The sequence below is a fragment of the Apostichopus japonicus genome, chromosome 22 (genome assembly GCF_037975245.1).
Source record: "Apostichopus japonicus isolate 1M-3 chromosome 22, ASM3797524v1, whole genome shotgun sequence".
Taxonomy (NCBI): domain Eukaryota; kingdom Metazoa; phylum Echinodermata; class Holothuroidea; order Aspidochirotida; family Stichopodidae; genus Apostichopus; species Apostichopus japonicus.
The window spans coordinates 13,300,111-13,319,004 of NC_092582.1; the positions used below are offsets into that span (position 1 = coordinate 13,300,111).

General features: G+C 36.4%; 1 protein-coding gene across 1 annotated transcript in view; it reads left to right on the top strand.

Moving 5' to 3' along the window:
* Positions 1–18,821, top strand: part of LOC139964087 (uncharacterized) — a 63,005-nt gene extending 44,184 nt beyond the window's left edge. Inside the window, exons 45-61 of the mRNA XM_071965438.1 lie at positions 199–324; positions 673–810; positions 1,435–1,680; positions 2,279–2,410; positions 3,234–3,350; positions 3,852–3,974; positions 4,463–4,578; positions 5,587–5,824; positions 6,615–6,746; positions 7,091–7,216; positions 7,860–7,993; positions 9,259–9,514; positions 10,176–10,251; positions 11,378–11,766; positions 12,935–13,278; positions 13,548–13,649; positions 17,777–18,821. Of these exons, the coding sequence (XP_071821539.1) occupies positions 199–324; positions 673–810; positions 1,435–1,680; positions 2,279–2,410; positions 3,234–3,350; positions 3,852–3,974; positions 4,463–4,578; positions 5,587–5,824; positions 6,615–6,746; positions 7,091–7,216; positions 7,860–7,993; positions 9,259–9,514; positions 10,176–10,251; positions 11,378–11,766; positions 12,935–13,278; positions 13,548–13,649; positions 17,777–17,914 (2,933 nt within the window). The 3' untranslated portion in view covers positions 17,915–18,821. The remainder of the gene's footprint in view (positions 1–198; positions 325–672; positions 811–1,434; positions 1,681–2,278; positions 2,411–3,233; positions 3,351–3,851; positions 3,975–4,462; positions 4,579–5,586; positions 5,825–6,614; positions 6,747–7,090; positions 7,217–7,859; positions 7,994–9,258; positions 9,515–10,175; positions 10,252–11,377; positions 11,767–12,934; positions 13,279–13,547; positions 13,650–17,776) is intronic.
* The last annotated feature ends 73 nt before the right edge of the window (positions 18,822–18,894 follow it).

Here is an 18,894-nt window from a genome sequence, read left to right on the forward strand (position 1 = left end):
CTTTCTGTCAATGGGTTAGAGGGTGTTTCTAATTGGGGTCATGGGGGATGGGTACTGCTAATGGGGAGGGTGGGGGGAGAGCACTGGTGAGATTCAAAGCCCGGAAGTTGAAGCATTTTTAGATGTTTATTGCACTCCCAGCTATTTTAATTACTCTGTGTCCTTCTTTCATTAATTCTCTCACAAATAATCCTGCAGATGTAAATGAATGTAACATAACCAGTCTTTCCAACTGCTCATCCTATGCTGATTGCACCAATTCGATTGGTTCGTTCTCCTGCATCTGTAGGGAAGGTTACGTTGGCGATGGCAGAACTTGCATGGGTCAGTAATACTACTTAACTGATAGTGTATATATATATGTGTAAATATATATGTATGGTAAGGGAAGAGGTTAGTCACTTGTCCATGAGCACTGAAGGGTGTCTGTCATTACCCAAGAAATGACAATTTCCAAATGTGTTCTCAATGAAAAGTTAAGATTCAAAATGCACTGGTCAACCATGCCAGTACTGTTACATAAACACTTGTATCAAGCAAGATTAAGGAAAAATGTCATTTAAAAAAAATATATATATATATAAATATATATATATATATATGTATATATTGATCACAAACCCTGCTTTTTTCTTTGTTTGTCTAAAATGACATGTTTGATTCTTCTTGCAGATGTCGACGAATGCAACCTGCCTAGTAGTGACCTGAGGGCAGCAAACTGCGATCCAAACGCTATGTGTATGAACCTAGAAGGAAGCTTCCAATGCAACTGTGACATCGGCTTCTCAGGGAATGGCTCATACTGCGATGGTATTTTGTGGAACTTTTTTCTTCTTGTAATTTTATACTTGCAGTTGTTAGTCTTTAGATAGTATTGCACACAACTTATTATATTTCATGTTTTTGCTAAGGAACATTAAATATTTCTTTTAGATATTTCTGCTTTCAAGAAATCAGATTACAGCTGTTTTTTCTTTCTTTCTTTTTAATTCTTTTCATGTTCTCTGTGAAGCACAATTATATCACATTGGTTCAATTACTGTTCTTTATGATACAATGGAAATTTATGCAAGATGATGTTGTGCAATCTTATCACAAATAAAGTTTGGTTTTATGGTTTCAAGAAGTCACTTCAGATTGTTTATTATATCTGTTCTCAATTAATATTTCATGACAGCTGGAGTAAAACATTAAATGGAGCAAAATGCCAGACAAAATTAAAAAGTTTCCTTCCATTAAACTGAGCAATGTGCAAGATATACCAGTAGGCTTTTTACTAGCTAGTAGCTCATTTTTATCATGAAGGTCTTGGTTTTTGTGTGGACGGTATTAAAATTGTTAGCGGGCCGGATATGTTCCGCATGCCACATGTTGAGAACCAGTGTCCCTATACTATCTTGCCACCGTTAATATAATCCTATGTGTCGTTTACAGATATCAATGAGTGCGACACCACGAATGGCTGCGTTTCAAACAGCAACTGTGCTAACATTATAGGCAGTTACCAGTGTAACTGTCAAACTGGTTTCCGCGGCGACGGATTCGTGGACTGCACAGACATAAATGAGTGTACAGAGAACTTGGATGATTGCAGCGAGGATGCGACATGTGCAAACTCAATAGGGAGCTATAACTGCTCCTGCAACGATGGATTTGATGGGATTGGACAAACCTGTTCAGGTAACACCACCCCCACTGCCCGGGCAAGCTGATCCAGCCAAAACTTCACTATGTGGAGACTATTGTTTTATAGGGGGAGTTTTATGCATTGGTGTTCATGCATTGATACATATTAAGAAATAATTTAGTGTTATTTTTGCCATAATTATATATATTATTCTCTGAAAAGTTTCTGGTCTGATAAAAAAATCAAACAAATTGAAGAGTCAATCTTACACCATTCAGTCCATCAATTCATGGCATCAAGTGGGTGACTTACATGTTTCAGTTACCTGGCTTGGCTTACATACCATCTTTGGGCACGGTTCATCACTCGAACAGACAGGTGTATCGTTTATTTGAAAATGAAATAAAAACCGGTATCAAAATAAGTTAAAATGTTACGTCATGTTGTAGCTGCTTAGACAATGATGCCATTACAAAAATTTGGCCACAAAATCTGACAAATCTCTAAGAAATGAAACTAGATGTGAAATTTATATCTAATTGGAAATATTTAGTTTTTCTCTGATGCTGATCACAATTTTATATCAGTTACTGATATATTTGATATTTCATCGAGCAAATTTGAGTGAGTCTTTTGCTGTTGTTCCTGCAGATATTAATGAATGTGAAACAACCAATGATTGTCATGCACTATCTGATTGTACTAACAACGAAGGAAGTTATTACTGTACGTGCCAGGAAGGATTTGTTTCGGTTGGTGTAGTAGAAGGAACTGAATGCACCGGTAAATACCTCTGATATCATCAGTTATTAATGTGACCTAGGTCAAAGGTCCCAAAATATGGACGTGAGTTCATTCATTTTGAGGATTGATTCTGAGGGGTGGTGTTAGGAGGGGGGTGGGACATCTGGTGGGACATGGCTCAGTCCGCATGGAAGATCCTGGGTCGTGGGCTTAAATGTTTGCAGCCAGCTGACCAAGACTATTAAAGTTTGTCAAGTTAAACAGTTCACTGTAATCTAGCAAGTCATTCGGGTCATGTTTAACCTCATGTAGTCTACGTCATTTAGTCTACCTCATTCAGTCTACCTCATCGACATGCCATCTACCGTTTACCTACCTCAAAGTTAGCTAGTGTATTTGAAGTGTCTAGCAGAAAAAGATCATATTGTTTAGTACAGAAACAGCTACAAAATGCAGCTATAAAATGCAGCTAGGTTCAAGAATGAAATGTGGTCACTGATGATACATTTAATTATATTCATGCAACACGTACCATTTATGTTCTCTCACCTGTGGTTACTGGAAAAATTCTACGCTCAGAGTTGTTTTTGGGGAAATGTATGCCCTGCTTCTCCATGTAGACAAACAAAGTACCTATTGAGGACAGCGATGGCTGGAATGTACACTCTCGCATATGGCAGGCATCACATCTTTTAATTGAACTTGTCCTTTTCCACTCATTGTTCTTGTAAATTTCAATTAAATCTACATATCATAAGTTTCTTTATAATGTGTCATGTTATGTAATTATATTGGTAATTAAGAAAAAGGTAAACCAGGAAAGAGTTTGAAAAGATCTTTGTTCTTATGTCGTTTTACCTAGATTTTGACGAGTGTACATTGACCCCCTGTGGTGAAAACGAATCTTGTGTGAATAACTATGGCAGTTTCTTCTGTAGTTGTAACGATGGCTTTGAAGATATCAATAGTATCTGTACAGGTAAGACACTATACTGCTTAATCACAAATTAGGAGAGTAAACTACACATTTAGTTTCACTGACTCAATCCCTACTTCATTTGAATGTGAATAATCCATTAATTGATTGAAAGATGCATTGATTGATAGTCAGTTAATTGCTTGAATCATCAATTGCTTGAGTGATTGACTCAAGCCATACTTTCATTTGTGAATGAACTTTGCATTAACTGATTGAATGATGCATTGATTGAAAGTCAGTTAATTGCTTGATTGAATGACTCAGGCCATACTTTCCTTTGTTTGATGCATTAATTAAGTAGTTTTTTTTAATTGACTGATTGACTAAATCCTTACTTTCATATGTGAATATTGATTGAATGATGATAGATTGATTATTGATAGATAGTTACTTAATTGATTTAATTATTTAATTGATTAACTCAAGCCATACTTTAATTTGTGAATGAGTGCATTATTGTTATTTGATTATATGACATTCATTATTTTTGTTTTTCAACAGACATTAACGAATGTTTAAGCAGGCCATGTGATGGTTTAAGTAGTACACGATGTGAGAATACAATGGGTGGGTTTAACTGTATCTGCCAGACAGGTTTCTACAACACCACAGGCTCCTGTGAAGGTAAATAAACCTCTCACTAAATATACTTAAACCAATTCTATTTATACCATTTAACCATTTTTATTTAAATGTTCAAGAAATAAAATTTTATAAAAAACATGGGATGAAATAAATATTATGCAAGGATTTCCTATCTGAGCATATAGCAGAAGGCTAATATATCAAGTCCAATTATCAGTTAGTCTAAAATATTCAAACTTCAGTTATGACTGATTTGCACAAAAGTTAGTTGGGTTATTTTTATTCTTCCTCTATTCTAAATTTTCCCACAGGGAAATCTTCATTACTAAAACATATTCATTCCCTTAAAAACAAAATAGAAACATATATACATAGTAATAAAATTATGAGTGTAGAAATACAAAATATCTCATGAAATCCTTTCCCTGCTGCTTTCTGGGTTATATTTAACCAAACTGTGGTGTAATTCCTGGTAACACAGTTTGCAAGGTACTGTAACTGCTGACTGTTTTCTTATGTTTCCTTAGAGTCCAAACCCTTTTCTCTCCGAGCAGTCTTTACGGACATTAAAGGTAGAGCGATGTCTTCAGCTTTCTTTTCTCCAGAAGCCCTGGACGAGCAGAAAAGGGTTCTTCAAGATGATGTGAGTAGCTTTCAAAATAGAAAGGTCAAGTGGTGTGAGTAGCTTTCAAAATACAATAGAATGGTTAAGTGGACGAGAGACCTCTTCTTTGAAATAATTACACAAATGATTATGATCGAAAAAGGTTCTTCAAAATGATGTGAGTAGCTTTCAAAATACAATAGAATGGTTAAGTGGACGGGAGACCTCTTCTTTGAAATATATACACAAATGATTATGATCGAAAAAGGTTCTTCAAAATGATGTGAGTAGCTTTCAAAATACAATAGAATGGTTAAGTGGACGGGAGACCTCTTCTTTGAAATATATACACAAATGATTATGATCGAAAAAGGTTCTTCAAAATGATGTAAGTAGCTTTCAAAATACAATAGAATGGTTAAGTGAACGGGAGACCTCTTCCTTGAAATATATACACAAATGATTATGATCGAAAAGGTTCTTCAAAATGATGTGAGTAGCTTTCAAAATACACTAGAAAGTGGACTGAGACCTCTTATTTGAAATAATTACACAAATTATTATGATTGAAAGAGACATCCAGTGGAAATTTACATCCGATAAATCAGGGGTGGGCAACCTACGGCCCGCGGGCCACATGCGGCCCGCCAGTGATTTTTTTGCGGCCTGTGAGATGTCTCAAGAAAATGAAAAAAAGCCCAAAAAAGAAGCTAGCTGCTTGGAATTTATCGGCACTAATGATGCTGTCAGGTAGGCCTATTTTCCCCATTAATTATCAACTGTACTGTATTGACATTATGTTTTTGTGAATACAGATTAAGTACACACACCTATTGCTTGAAAGGTTTGAAATCAACAGCAGGTTGTTGGTTAGGTGCGGCCTAGTCAATTTTTCACTCCTTATATCTGGCCCATTCATCCAAAAAGGTTGCCCAGCCCTGCGATAGATGAAAGAGGAAATTAACATCTGACAGATGAACGAGGAAAAAATCTAGAAAAGTTTAGTTTCTCATGTAAACAAGAAACTCTTGTTTTGTTTATTCGCAGCTTGTATCTCTGTTCGTATCCTCTGGATTGATAGATTTCCTTGGAGTAACGATACGTTCTTGCATGCCCACTGACGACGGCTTGGAGATACAGTTCACTGCAGATTTAGTCACAGACACCTCGGTTAATATTTCTATGGTAGACGACGCATTTACACAAGAGCTCTCAGGAAGAGACAGCAATGTTGTGGATCCTGATAGCATTATTTTGGCAAATAGCCTGGTGGTTGGTGAGCCTGGTGAGTAAACTTGTACTCAAAACCCGCATTTTCTATTTATTTAAAAAATAATAATTTTGCACATCTTCATATTGTTAGATGCCACATTGCCATTACCATCCAAATTTCCTTTTCAATCGTTCAAGAATAATAATAATAATAATAATAATTATAATGACAATAATAATAATTATAATGACAATAATAATAATAAATGATACTTATATAGTGCCAAATCAGTAGAAAAAAGTCACTGCTCAAGGCGCTTTACAAATAAAGCAAATTAATTTACAAAAGAACAAGTAAAAAAATTGGTCTTTGGTAAACTTTTGAGAGAAGAGTGAGAATAATAGATAGAATAATACAGTTTAGGCTATGGGTGCTAAAGTGCAAAGACATTCTCCAATAGGACAGAGGATCACCAATGGCCTTTTATCTTTATCTTCAAAATTTGGCTTTGTTTTACTGTTTTCCTGATGTTTTCCATGATTTCACTGGTGGTTTGATCAGATTCTGCCAGAAATGAGATAGATTTGTACTATTAAAGATCCTTCTAGTCAAAATGCTCAAAAGTCATAACAAATGTCCTAAAATTGTTGCATTCGTTGAAATGCACTGTATAATTCTAGTGAATGTGACCAAAAATAAAACAAATTGGGGGAGAGATGAAAATACTCTTTTGAAATTAGTTTAAAAAGGTCAGTGGGTACTGAATGTTTAATTGATATGTTTTCTTACTTTTATCTCTTTCTTTTACTGCGATGAACATTACAGTATTTTTAGGACATTTCCTCTCTATTTTTTCTTGCAGTTATTAATCCATGTGAGGAACAGACAGATAACTGTACGACCAATGCAATGTGTACCTTCCTTGGTAGCAGCTACAACTATACCTGTGATTGTAACGATGGTTTCATGGGTGACGGATTCATCTCTTGCTCAGGTATGAAACTAAAATTTTCTCTTATTCTCTGGCTACCGGGAGATGTTTACGAGATGTGTTTAGAGATGACTTCATAAGAGGTCCGGAGTCTGGACTCTCGTCCAGACTTGTGGACTTTTTCTTACGGAGTTAGACTCAGGTTCTGGCAGACTTGAACTGTGACTTCGAGCAAGATTAATTCGGATTGGATTTTGACTTGTTTTTTGGTGGACTGTTTTGGTAAACACTTTCTAAAATAGAATCAAGTTGTCTACTTGCTATGCAGGCATTTGTCTTAATGTATTTTGGCATTTCGAGCAACAAGTGTTGATAACCTTGCTAGATGTCTTCGTCTGTTTTGTCAGATATCAACGAGTGTGTTAGCGGTCCTTGTACCAGAGAGGGTGAAGTGTGCATGAACACGATCGGAAGCTTCTCGTGTGAATGCAGACGAGAAGCTGGCTACTTCAGGGTCAATGATGTTTGTGTTCGTAAGTATAGAGTTACATCTTTGACTGTGTTCAATGTCAAGTTGCATGTTTTTTAGATAATGAGCTGCCAGTTACATACAAATATAAATATAATACTTTTAAATTTATCATTTTACATTATCTGATTCGAAGAGCAGCATTTATGGTTTGCACCAGTTTCTTCAACCTTCACATCTCTTTCTTCACCTCCGTTCTTATTATTCTGAACAGCTAGAAATCTATCATGAATTTTGTCGTTGACTTTCATTAAACTAGATAATTCATTTAAGCATATAATTAACACCTTTCCCTCAAGCACCCCCCCCCCCAATTCTCTGCCTCACTTCTTTTTTTTTTTGCTTTTTAGATGCATATGTAAACATTGCAACATCATGTTCTATGGTTGCAAGAGGATCGTACTGTGCCCAAGTCGAGAAAATGTATTCAACATATTAACGAAATGGGGGATTGTACAGCTTAGATCACATGGCATTTGTTATCATTCAAATAAAATCTGAGAAAGTTGGAGAAAACAATTTGAATAACAAAACAAAACATAAGTGCAATGTAAAGTTCATCTATTAGTGAACATGTTGGTTGGTTAAATTCTTGTGAATACGTTATGTGGTTAATAATCTAACTTCTGAACTTTTCTTTTCGTCAGTGTATAAGGCTTTCCAGGGTCAGTTTACTATCGTTGAAATTAATCAGATAGCAGAAGATGCCACATTCAAGGAGAGTTACAGCGATTCATCCTCCCTGGAATTCAAGATATTGGAAAGCAGAGTCTGCCAGAGTGTAAGGTTTTTTTTTTCAGCGCATCGAGATGTTTTTAATGTTTTTTGCGCTTTATAAGAACTGCATATTATTATTATTAGTATTTAGTATTAGCAGTATGCCACTATACACAGAACTGCAAAAGACAAGAACTATTTATGTTACAAGCTATAACAAAAGATAAGATATATGGTAGGTAAACAAAGAAACTGTTATCAATATGATTAGCCCATCATGTAACATAGACATAATACTCTCTCATCTATTGGGGGAGGAGGTGCAGGGGGATAATGGGGGTAAGCTTGGCAGGAGTATGTATTTGTATGTATGTATTCTAGATCCTCCTGCAAACAGGAACTCGCGAAGAATCATTGGCTTATCAAAGCTGCAAGCTGACTGAAGTCAGTCTCTTAGATTCATATTTAACGTCCATGATTATGAAACGATATACATTAATCTTGGAGTGACTCGAACTCGGGACCTTATGATCGAAAGGCACCGGCGTTAACCACTGAGCCAACACTCCACAGTAAAAGGAGTAAAAGCAATATTTGGATAATGGGGATAAAACTATATATTTTAGATAGTTGTGTGAATACCCCTATTTCATATACCAATGTATTTTCTGTATGGTATATATTAGTTGTGATAATTTATGAGAAAAGTGAGTGGGCACTATACAGGACAAACGAAAAGCAAAAAAAGAAACATTGCTGTACGAGGAAAAGGACACCAAAAATATCATCCAACATTGTATTATATTCAACATTCATCATTGTATCACCAAATCTTGTCATGTTATCAACTCATATCAAGCAAATGATTGCTTGTCAAATTGAATATTTTTTTACAAATTTTTACTTTGATAAGTTTTAAAGGCATTGAAGACTCGCCCCAAACCGCGTGCCGCGCCCTGAAAAAGTAAACTTTCGGTCGCTTGCAAGTGAAGTTTTTTCTTGTCGCTACAAAATGCAGACAGTAATGAAACGTGATACCTTGTTATATTTTATCTGGACCTGAGATCAGGGAGTTCCATAACAACTCCCTGCTGAGATGTCCATCGCTGCTATGTTCACTGTGTTGTGGGTATTGACTGTATTGAATGTACACTAATGTCTAAATACGAATGGTAGCAAGCTGTGTGTGTATTTTCTGGGATCGATGGTGGTGTTTAACACTTCTGTTACACCTCATTCGAAACTAGGTCAGATTACCGGCATGTAGCGCTTCTTTGTGCGCGAGTCTTCACTCCCTCCGGTTAATATCTTTTTTCTTTCACTCCACAGATTCGATACATTTATATCTTCAGAGAGGGGCTACAGCAGTACATTGCTGATTGTTTTGTGGAGAGTTTCACCTCTGGCAGCATCCAAGTTATCTGGACGATACTGTTTGAATCAGACGTGGCCACAAATGCAACCACCTTAGAGGACCTGCTCGTCGGGGGTCTTCTTGAAGCTCCAAGTGGAGATGGGATATTGTTAACAGGGACCGATACTACAGGCAATTTGACAGTCATTCCTTCGACTATCGAAATCGACAGTGAGTAGCGTAATGTGTCCCATCTTTATGAACATTATTCTATCCTTTGAAAGAAGGACAACTGAAAAAGCCTGACGTGTTGATTTTATCAAGAATTATCTTTAGAGTCAAGCTATTAAAATTAGTATCATACATGTTGGACACACAAAAAGAGGGACAGCCAAAAAATGATAATTTCATGTAACGCAGGGAAAAAGTTTACGCAGAAACATAAGCTAGCAGATTTTTATTAGAACCAAGTGGAGATGGTGAATGAATTGCAGGAAATAAACTGAGGATAAATTAAGTAAAGAAAGGATATTTTCTGTACTTTTATAACTACACTAGCCATATATTGGGTGTTCTGCACTGAGATGAAAAGGTGTATACCCTTCAGTCTATGTGTCTGTACCCAATTTCATCACTTCCAAAGTCTGTTAAGTCCAATGACGAAAGAAAAAAAATTGTCTCGCAGCTTTAGTGTAAAGAAGAAAGTTCTGATGCTGAGTTAGATGTTCAATATACAACTCAAGTCATGTAATGAATTGTAAGAGAATTTGGATCAACTTTGAAAGGCTTAATCAACAATTTCCCTTCCCCCTTTCTAGGGATGGGGTGACAGGTGGGTGGGATGCAAAGTTAGTTAATTATATTAATTGCCATTTGTTTTGTTTCTCTTTAGATATTGTGACAGATTGTCCTGACGGTTACTGTAACAGTGGAAACTGCTCTGTTGTTCTGGGATCATATGTGTGCATGTGAGTGTATTATTATACTTCAACACAAAAGTATGTAGTTTAATTAAATGCGCCATGCTGTCCCAACCCCTCCCTTCCACCTTTATAACTTTGGCACATATCACGGATTAATCTTTGGAAAGCTTCTGGTTGAGGATGTGAATTGTGAAGATAAACAATTGCAAGTGAGTTGAAGACTCCTAGGATAAATATGTTATATAAATATATATGTTTATAAACATATATAGTCTGTTGGCATAAATATATATATATAGATAAATATATATATAAATATGTATTGTCTTTTAGGATAAATATATATATTTATACGAATAAATATAAAAATATATAAGTACATATAGTGTATTATGATAAATATACATATAAATATATATATATATATGTATAACCTATTAGGATGAATATATATATATATATATTTATATATATATATATATATATGTGACAATACATAAATACATATAGTCTATTAGGATACATATATAATATATATATAATTATATATAGTTTATTAGGATGAATATATATATATATAAATGTATATATAAATTTGTAGTCTATTAGTATAAATACATAGATAAATATATAAGTTTTAATACTTGGAAATTCAAACAAATTCATTTTCATTCAATTTTCAATCCAAATTATTTTTCAATCAAGACCATTTTATTTCTTGGAATTCAACCAATATACTGTCAAACTGGTTTGCTTTTGTGATGATCCTTTGCTCTATGAAATCTTAACCGAATGCATTTTGAAACTTGCATTTTTAACTATACCCAAGATAATAACTATTTTCTTATAAACAGTACAAGAAAGTTAAGAAGGTAAACAAAATGTCAACAAACTGCTTAATATGAAAAGACAACTTAAATGTGTAGGTTAATGTATTCCAGTGCATCAAGGAACTTGTCCTTGTTGTAAATCTGTGTAGTTCAATGATTATGCCAGATGAAGAAAGCAAAACACATTTTGTGTTGCCTGACATGGTAAAAGAGGGTTGTATACTTTGGAAATTCTTGGTCATTTTATTCCCTCTCTAAAATGGCTCATACTTGTCCCACTACAAACAACGACATAAAGTCTCATAAATAGCTATGATGAAAACTTTGACATTTTTCTACAGGTGTCCCGATGTCTATAGTGGAAGTCGATGCCAGTCTTTACTTACAACTGTACAGTCCGAAGTCACTACACAAGGAGAAACCATCGTCACAACCCAACCGGTGAAGCAGCCAACAACTTCCGGTGAAGTAACTACTGTCCGTGGAGCACCGATCACCGGTGGAATAACGACAGCCGATTTAGTAACGACCTCCGAAGGAGTAACAACAGTTGAGACAGCGCAACCAGGCACATCCGAAGTGATGGTCACTTCAGAAGTAGTGAACAGTAGTGTTGCACAGACTAACAAAACGGTGACATCACAAGGTGTAACTCAGACTGGTATTACATCGCAGGAGGTTACTAAAGAGGAAGAAGAGTATACAACGGTGTCTCCTGAGGAACCAGGCGGTAAGCCCCTGTGGTCTTCAAAAATTTCATCCAGTTTTTGAAAACAGAATACAGTCTGTAAATTATCCAACACAAAATAGGGACCTGTTCAATGGTCCCCGTTATGAAGTTCTGAAGTATTTGTTGTTGGTGAAGTGGTTAAATTGGCAGGTAATATTTTGTCACTGTTTTCCAGTGACTGACAGCGACAACTTCCACATGGAAGTTCTTTCCATATATTTGTGTTTGGGATTCCGATGCCCTACTCAGACAGTCTACGTATCATCATGCCCTCTAGTAATGAAGACTAGCATTGCAACTCATTATCTTTAACCAATTTGTGGTTTGTTGGCTAAGACTGAGTAAATTGTAAATGTGATTATTACGCCATTATTTATATAGCGCATAATCCACAAGTTCTATGCGCTTTACAATTAACCCTGGTCATTGGTAACTTGTCACACCTACACACCAAAGTGTGCACAATTCAAACAATCTCTCCTGTGGCACAACAGTGCACCACAGCCACGTGTCCCCTGGGGGACTTCCCATAGGGTGCAGCCACAAACCGGCGCACGCAACTATATTTACAAGTCACCTCGCAGGTCCCCATTTATACACCTGGGTGAAGAGAGGCAATGGAGATAAAGTGCCTTGCCCATGGACACAACGCAATGATCTGGCCAGGGCTCGAACATGTAATCCTTAGATCACAAGTCCACTGCCTTAACCACTTGTATTGACCACAACGCCCTTTTGATATTAAACAATGGCTGCCGGGGGGGGGGGGGGGGGGTTTCTTTGCCAATTGGACATAGGTGTGGGTCAGCGAGGGTCATTTTTTATGGCGAAGGCTTTTCAGTGGAGAAATTTTCTAACAGGTCGAAATTTATATTCCAGCCACTTTTTGAACTTGCACAGTTCTAGGTGCAGTTGCACAGGTTACATAGGAGCTATGCTATAAGTTTTACACAGTGTGGTTGAAGTAACATTTTGTTTTATGAAAAGACTCATAGATTTGTGCAGTTGACTCCCTTCTCCCATGCATATTACTCTCCTTCCCTTTGTTGAACAGGTTTATAATTGTAAGGGTATTGCCCTTTCAAGTGCATATGTTAAATTCCACTTCAAATTTGTGTGGGGAAAAATACCACCTATTCCTCTCTGTTTTTTTCGGCGTCATGTTTAGCCGGCCTAGAATTGTGGCAGATTGTGGCTATCATCCTCGGCGGAGCGATTTTCATCTTCCTGCTCCTCGGCTGTTGCTTCATCCTAGCCGTCTCGTACGGCGGAAAACAGGAAAAGAAGTATAGAAATAGAAACAATTACCCAGTACTTGCAGATCCAAGAAACATGGTTGCCAGAGATGAAATTAGTGGGAGAGGACATTCGTCTTATTACCACGACTACAGCGATGACGACTTTGAATCATACGATGACGTATCCGTTCAAGGAGGTGGCGAGGACACTCTTCAGGCAGACAGCAGGCTGGGACAACAGGACAGAGTAATCTCCCTCTTATCTGAGCTCAATGTAAGATATTTTCTCTTTCTTAGTCATTGGTACAAGTTTGAGGAGGCCAAATTTTGGTCTCTTTCTTTAAAGAGCAGGTTTATTACAAAATACCTCAGTTTCAAATTATAGAGTTTCAGGGGACTTGTCAGTGAATAGCAATGTTGACCAATTTGAATTTTCAGTTGATTCTTCCTGTCATCTTTGATTCTTCTTTTTCTGTTGATATTGTTTTATGGTAAATACGATATATTTTTCAAAGTTTGCTTTCTCTTTTTTCTTTACTTTAGGAACATATGAGGAATAGAGCATCTGTACATGGAAGGGGGACAGAAGCAGAAGGTCAGAGAAGTCACTTTGTTAGACCCTATATGGCATCTGGTAATGAAGAGGTAAGGAGTCACCAGGTTTGAATCATCATTTACTTAAATGCATTGAAGACTCGCCCCAAACAGCATGCCGCCATCTTGAAAAAGTTAACTTTACGTTGCTTGCAAGTGAAGTTTTTCTCTTGTCACTACAAAATGCAGACAGTAATGAAACGTGATACCTTGTTATCTTTTATCTAGACCTGAGATGTCCATCTCTGTATCGTTTGTACACTGTGTTGTGGGTATTGACCGCAGCTGTATGTACTGACTTGTCAATAGTGTCTAATTGCCGACAGTAGCAAGCTGTGTGTGTATTTTCTGGGATCGATGGTGGTGTCTAACACTTCTGTTAGGGAAGCCTCGCAAATCTAACCGCCGGTTCCGGGCCGGCGGAAATCTCGCACCCCTTGCTCATTATGCATGTGCATATTGGTCCCATGGTTGAATGCACACACGCTGGTTGCCAGCCGGAGTAATGAGCACAGCGCCCTGACAACACAAGGCTGGTTATTCTTCACAAACAATGAGCAAACTTGGCCAAGTGACCGGATTAACTTTTGCGGTTTTGACAGTCAATAGAGCGGTAGTTTTTGTTGCAAAGTGACTTATACACTAAAATCCGCCACTACCAAATGTCCGAGATTCAGTACTTTATATAATTCTTGCAAATCTTCTACGTTATCAAACCTCACAAATAAAATTTCTTGGGTCTCTTAGGAACAATTGTGAAACTCCGCTACTCGAAAGTTCGATAAAAGCAGCCTTTACCTGGACCTATACATTATGAGCCTTGTTCAACGAGTGGTATGTAACTATGGATTAAAAACTGAATCAGCCATTGCATTAAATATATGCCCCCAAGAACTTCAGAAAACCCATATTGACAAACCAGAATTTAAACAAAACAATAGTTAAGCTATGCCACATATGTATGTTAAAGAGAGAACATCGACCGTAACGTTGATCTCTGAAGCTAACTGCGACACAAATTCAACGAATACAGATGGTTAAGACTTGATTTTCCCATTGACTTAGTGTGTTAGGCTGCCATGTGGTTAGAGATATAAGTTACTATTCGGTGAAAATTTTACTATACGTTCATCAGTTTACAACTGCAGTGTTTACCCCTACTTAAATATCATCGTAGGCATACTGTACATGGGCTGCGAATTTTCCCAATTTTCTAACACCTGTTTGTTAACATTTTTGGCACGTTTCCAAAAAACTTTTCATGGAGTAAACTATTTTGGCTCCACTCTAGAATTAAGTAAGTCAGTAAAGGATCGGTAAAGTTATGCGAAATATTATCTTAGACGTTCAAGAAAAGTATATATCCCGTAACATTAAGGTAAGTAAAACACACCTCAAGCCAACCGACTCCTCCGCATGAACAAAACATTCTATTCCCAATGATACACGAGTCTATACCATACAGACATAGCACGATATCAAGACCCCAATAGCTACAGTATGGCTATCTTTATGAAAGTAAACATTTTAATCCCATGTTTTATGCCACTTGGCATGATTAACTGAATGCTAAATATTGTTTCCATATCCTTGTAGAAAACGTCAACTTCGCAAAATACAATTAGTTGTGTTTTTGTTGTTACGTGAGATCCGTAACCGGCAAAGTGGTTAGGCTATTTACTATACACTTAACTATGGTAGGATATTAATTTTTCTTTTTTTTTTGGTGGAAATTCTAGAAAATACTTTCTTTTTCCCCCGCCAGATGTGGTCGTATGGTTTATTCATAAATGGGTGTACTAGAGCCTTGTCTACATGACATTAGTTGCATTTAGCACGATATGCCAGTTTCGCGTGAATTTTTCGAAAGTATTTTGCTCGATCTTTCGTAAAATTTGAAAGGTGTACCAACTTACTGTTCGTACACAATTGCTAATTTCTCTAGAGATTTTCAGAGTAGTAAAGGACGTTTTTTTTTACGAAGTTCAAAAGTGAGTAAATGAAGTTGATAAACTTTATTTCTTTCAACTTTCTTAACCATGGAATGCTAGAATAACATTTACACTTAAAACGGAGAAAGGATAATCGCATTTTTTCCACATTTATTTCAAATTTCTTTCACAAGAAATTATCGTCACTTGTTCAATCCTCATGATGTCTACGATCTAGCTGGCTAAAAAAAAGTACAGCTTCGCTGGAGTGCGAAAAATTCCCTACAGTCAACCGATTTTTTTTTCACCTAGCTAGGTAGTTTAGGTCCTGTTCTACAACTTAGTAGGATTATTCTAAAGTCATCCCGTATGTTAGGCTCTGGTTCACGCTTATGTGCACGTGTACAAGAAGTGAGATTGTGATTTCAGTTTTTTAGATTTTTAAATCTTAAAAATTCAGGAAACTTAATGTCCTTGCAAAAAGGCAACAAAACTTTTATTTCCTACTTGGCCGACTGGGAAAATAAGAAAGATAGCATTTTAGATTCCTGCAGTGTAAATTCACATTTCCTTACTTATTTTTCACAGAAGTTTTGCTTCTGCAGTAGGATAAAATACGGCGTATAAACATACTATCTTTTTGAAACGTTTGAATACCTTGAGACTTAGCTATGATGTTTTGTTCAACTCACTATTGTGTTCAAATCGGCTTAGTAAAAACTTGACCGCGGCTGTGAATGTAACTGTAAAGCATGGAGGGTGGTTTGAAGAGAGTGTGCACTCAAGTGTGACTCATTATCTGCTTGTGGCTGTGCTCATTATAGCCGCGGAAAAATCCACCGGCCCGGACATGGCGGTTAGATTTGCGAGGCTTCCCTTACACCTCATTAGAAACTAGGTCAGATTACCGACATTTAGACATTTCTTTTGTACAAGTCTTCACACCCTCTAAAGAAAAACGGAAATGGTAATACACACTAATATCAGATTATTTCTGATAGTATTTTTCACATTGTAAAGTTAATCACAGATGTCAGTATGGTCTTCAACTTAAATGGTGAGAAAGACAGAAATAGTAATGTTCCTTTTCTGTTCGTTTCAATTCCTTTCCTCTCCTCTCCTCCTTCAACAACATCCAACCTTTCCTACCTTATTCCATTGCATAGACATATATCACTGATATTATGATATCACTTTAAATTCATGAATATTAAAGAGAAATGAGACCAAATTTATGCCATAAGACCCTCCAGGGGTTTTGTGTATTAAAAACATACTTGTTGCACACAACTATACATGCATGTACACAGAGCTTAGTTAAGACTTGACAAAAAAAACATAACTTCAGTTAAGATTTGAAACAAGAAATGAACTTCATAAATGGACAAGTGTGGAACATGTCATGGGAATTAAATGGTATTTCTTTCCCCCTGTAATGTAGTGACCACATAAGTGTATTAGTGAAATGGTTTTTAACCAATTATTGTGTGCAGCCAAGTTCCAACATCGACAAAAATATCATCCAGAAAATTATTGTTTTTCTGTTTAAGCATAATCAGCTCTTTGAGATCACTCAAAAGAGCATGAAACAATATCTTTCAAACTTTTGAAATTTCTCCTCATTTTGTAACTCCTGAACTTTACTATTCAATTTAATTTCATGAATTGGCTTCTTAAGGCACTGGCAAAAGTAGGGTGCTGAGGGGCTGCAGCTTCCTGCAGCTAGGCTGCATAGGATGTAATCTTATGTGCTATGCAGTTTCACACTGCTGGTCTGCCTCTATTGTTTAATTTTCACTCAGCCTGCAGGGGATGGCCTCTATTGTTTAATTTTCATTCAGCCTGCAGGGGATGGCCTCTATTGTTTAATTTTCATTCATCCTGCAGGGGATGGCCTCTATTGTTTATTTTCATTCAGCCTGCAGGGGATGGCCTCTATTGTTTAATTTTTTATTCAGCCTGCAGGGGATGGCCTCTATTGTTTAATTTTCATTCAGCCTGCAGGGGATGGCCTCTATTTGTTTGATATTCATTCAGCTTCGCTGCAGGGGATTTTGCAGCTGCTGCAACTTTTCTCTTTGCCACAGTACTTGATGGATATTTAGTATAAATATAGTATCACAAATATATCAGTCTATACAAAAAAAAAGCTAAATAACCAACAGTTTAACTGGAAGATATTACAGTTTTTAAATTTCCGACAAGACACCACAAATTTGTTGTCATGCTTTTTTGTTCTTTCTACAGTTTATGGGACAGCCCGATGAAAACCCTTACTACAACGACACACAAAACTTGCAGCCAGCTTTCCTGCAAAGTTTCAACCCAGCAGGTTACCCCATACCTAGGCCACGGTACCACTACAATCACCAGCAGTATGACTGAATTAATATTTACAGTGGTATTATAAATCTATTAAATTGATAAGTATATAAAGTTTAAAAGAAGTATACACAGCAAACTAAAATAAATGAAATAGCATTTGTTAATAGTTTTTTCACATGAATGTTTGTTGCTGATGTTATCGTCAGGATTTTTTTAATCCTAAAATAACTGTTCATCTTCAAAACTGAATTGGGGGCAGGAACCTCATTCTATTTTTTTAAATTATTTCTTTGGTATATCATTGTTGGTTGAAGAATCCTTTAATTAGAATTCCTGCTATCATTATTCTTTCTCAATGGTTGAAACATTTGCGTAAGAAGAAAGGAAGAGACACATCTTCATCAGGATAACTACGGTTTTGATAGTTAAATCAACATCTCATAAGGTTATGTTCCACATTGGCTTAAATGTTTTAGCATTTAGGTTCTGCACTTTTGTGATTTTTTTCTGCATAATGCCATGGTTTAACCAGTACTACAGTATACTACCAATACTACAATACTATGACCAATACTACAATATCAAAATGACCAGCGACCTTCAAAGATGACGTGAGAGGTATTTTGTTTTTCACCCTTCTTCTCAGTCTAGGTGTGAAAATACCTCGGGAATTTCATAGTTTCCTACTCGAAAGAGACTGCAATGAAGGCGAGACTAGCCACCAAGACTATCCATAAACTCTAAATAAAGAACATAAACAGATCCTCTCCAACGAGTAAATTATTATCGCCTGTCGTGGCTACACAGAAAATGATTATTGCATACCTTATTATGACCAGTATTTAGTAAACTTATAATTATACAATTATTTGCCAACGTGCTTTCACAGGAAGAGTAGAAACTTTTCTTGAGTTGTACAGTACTTTGGTTGCGTCATGTCAATCATCATGAAAACGATGTCACATTTTTTATGAAACATTGGTTATTTACATATTTCATGGATGTTTCAGCAGTTGCACGTTAAATCTTTTTTTTAATTT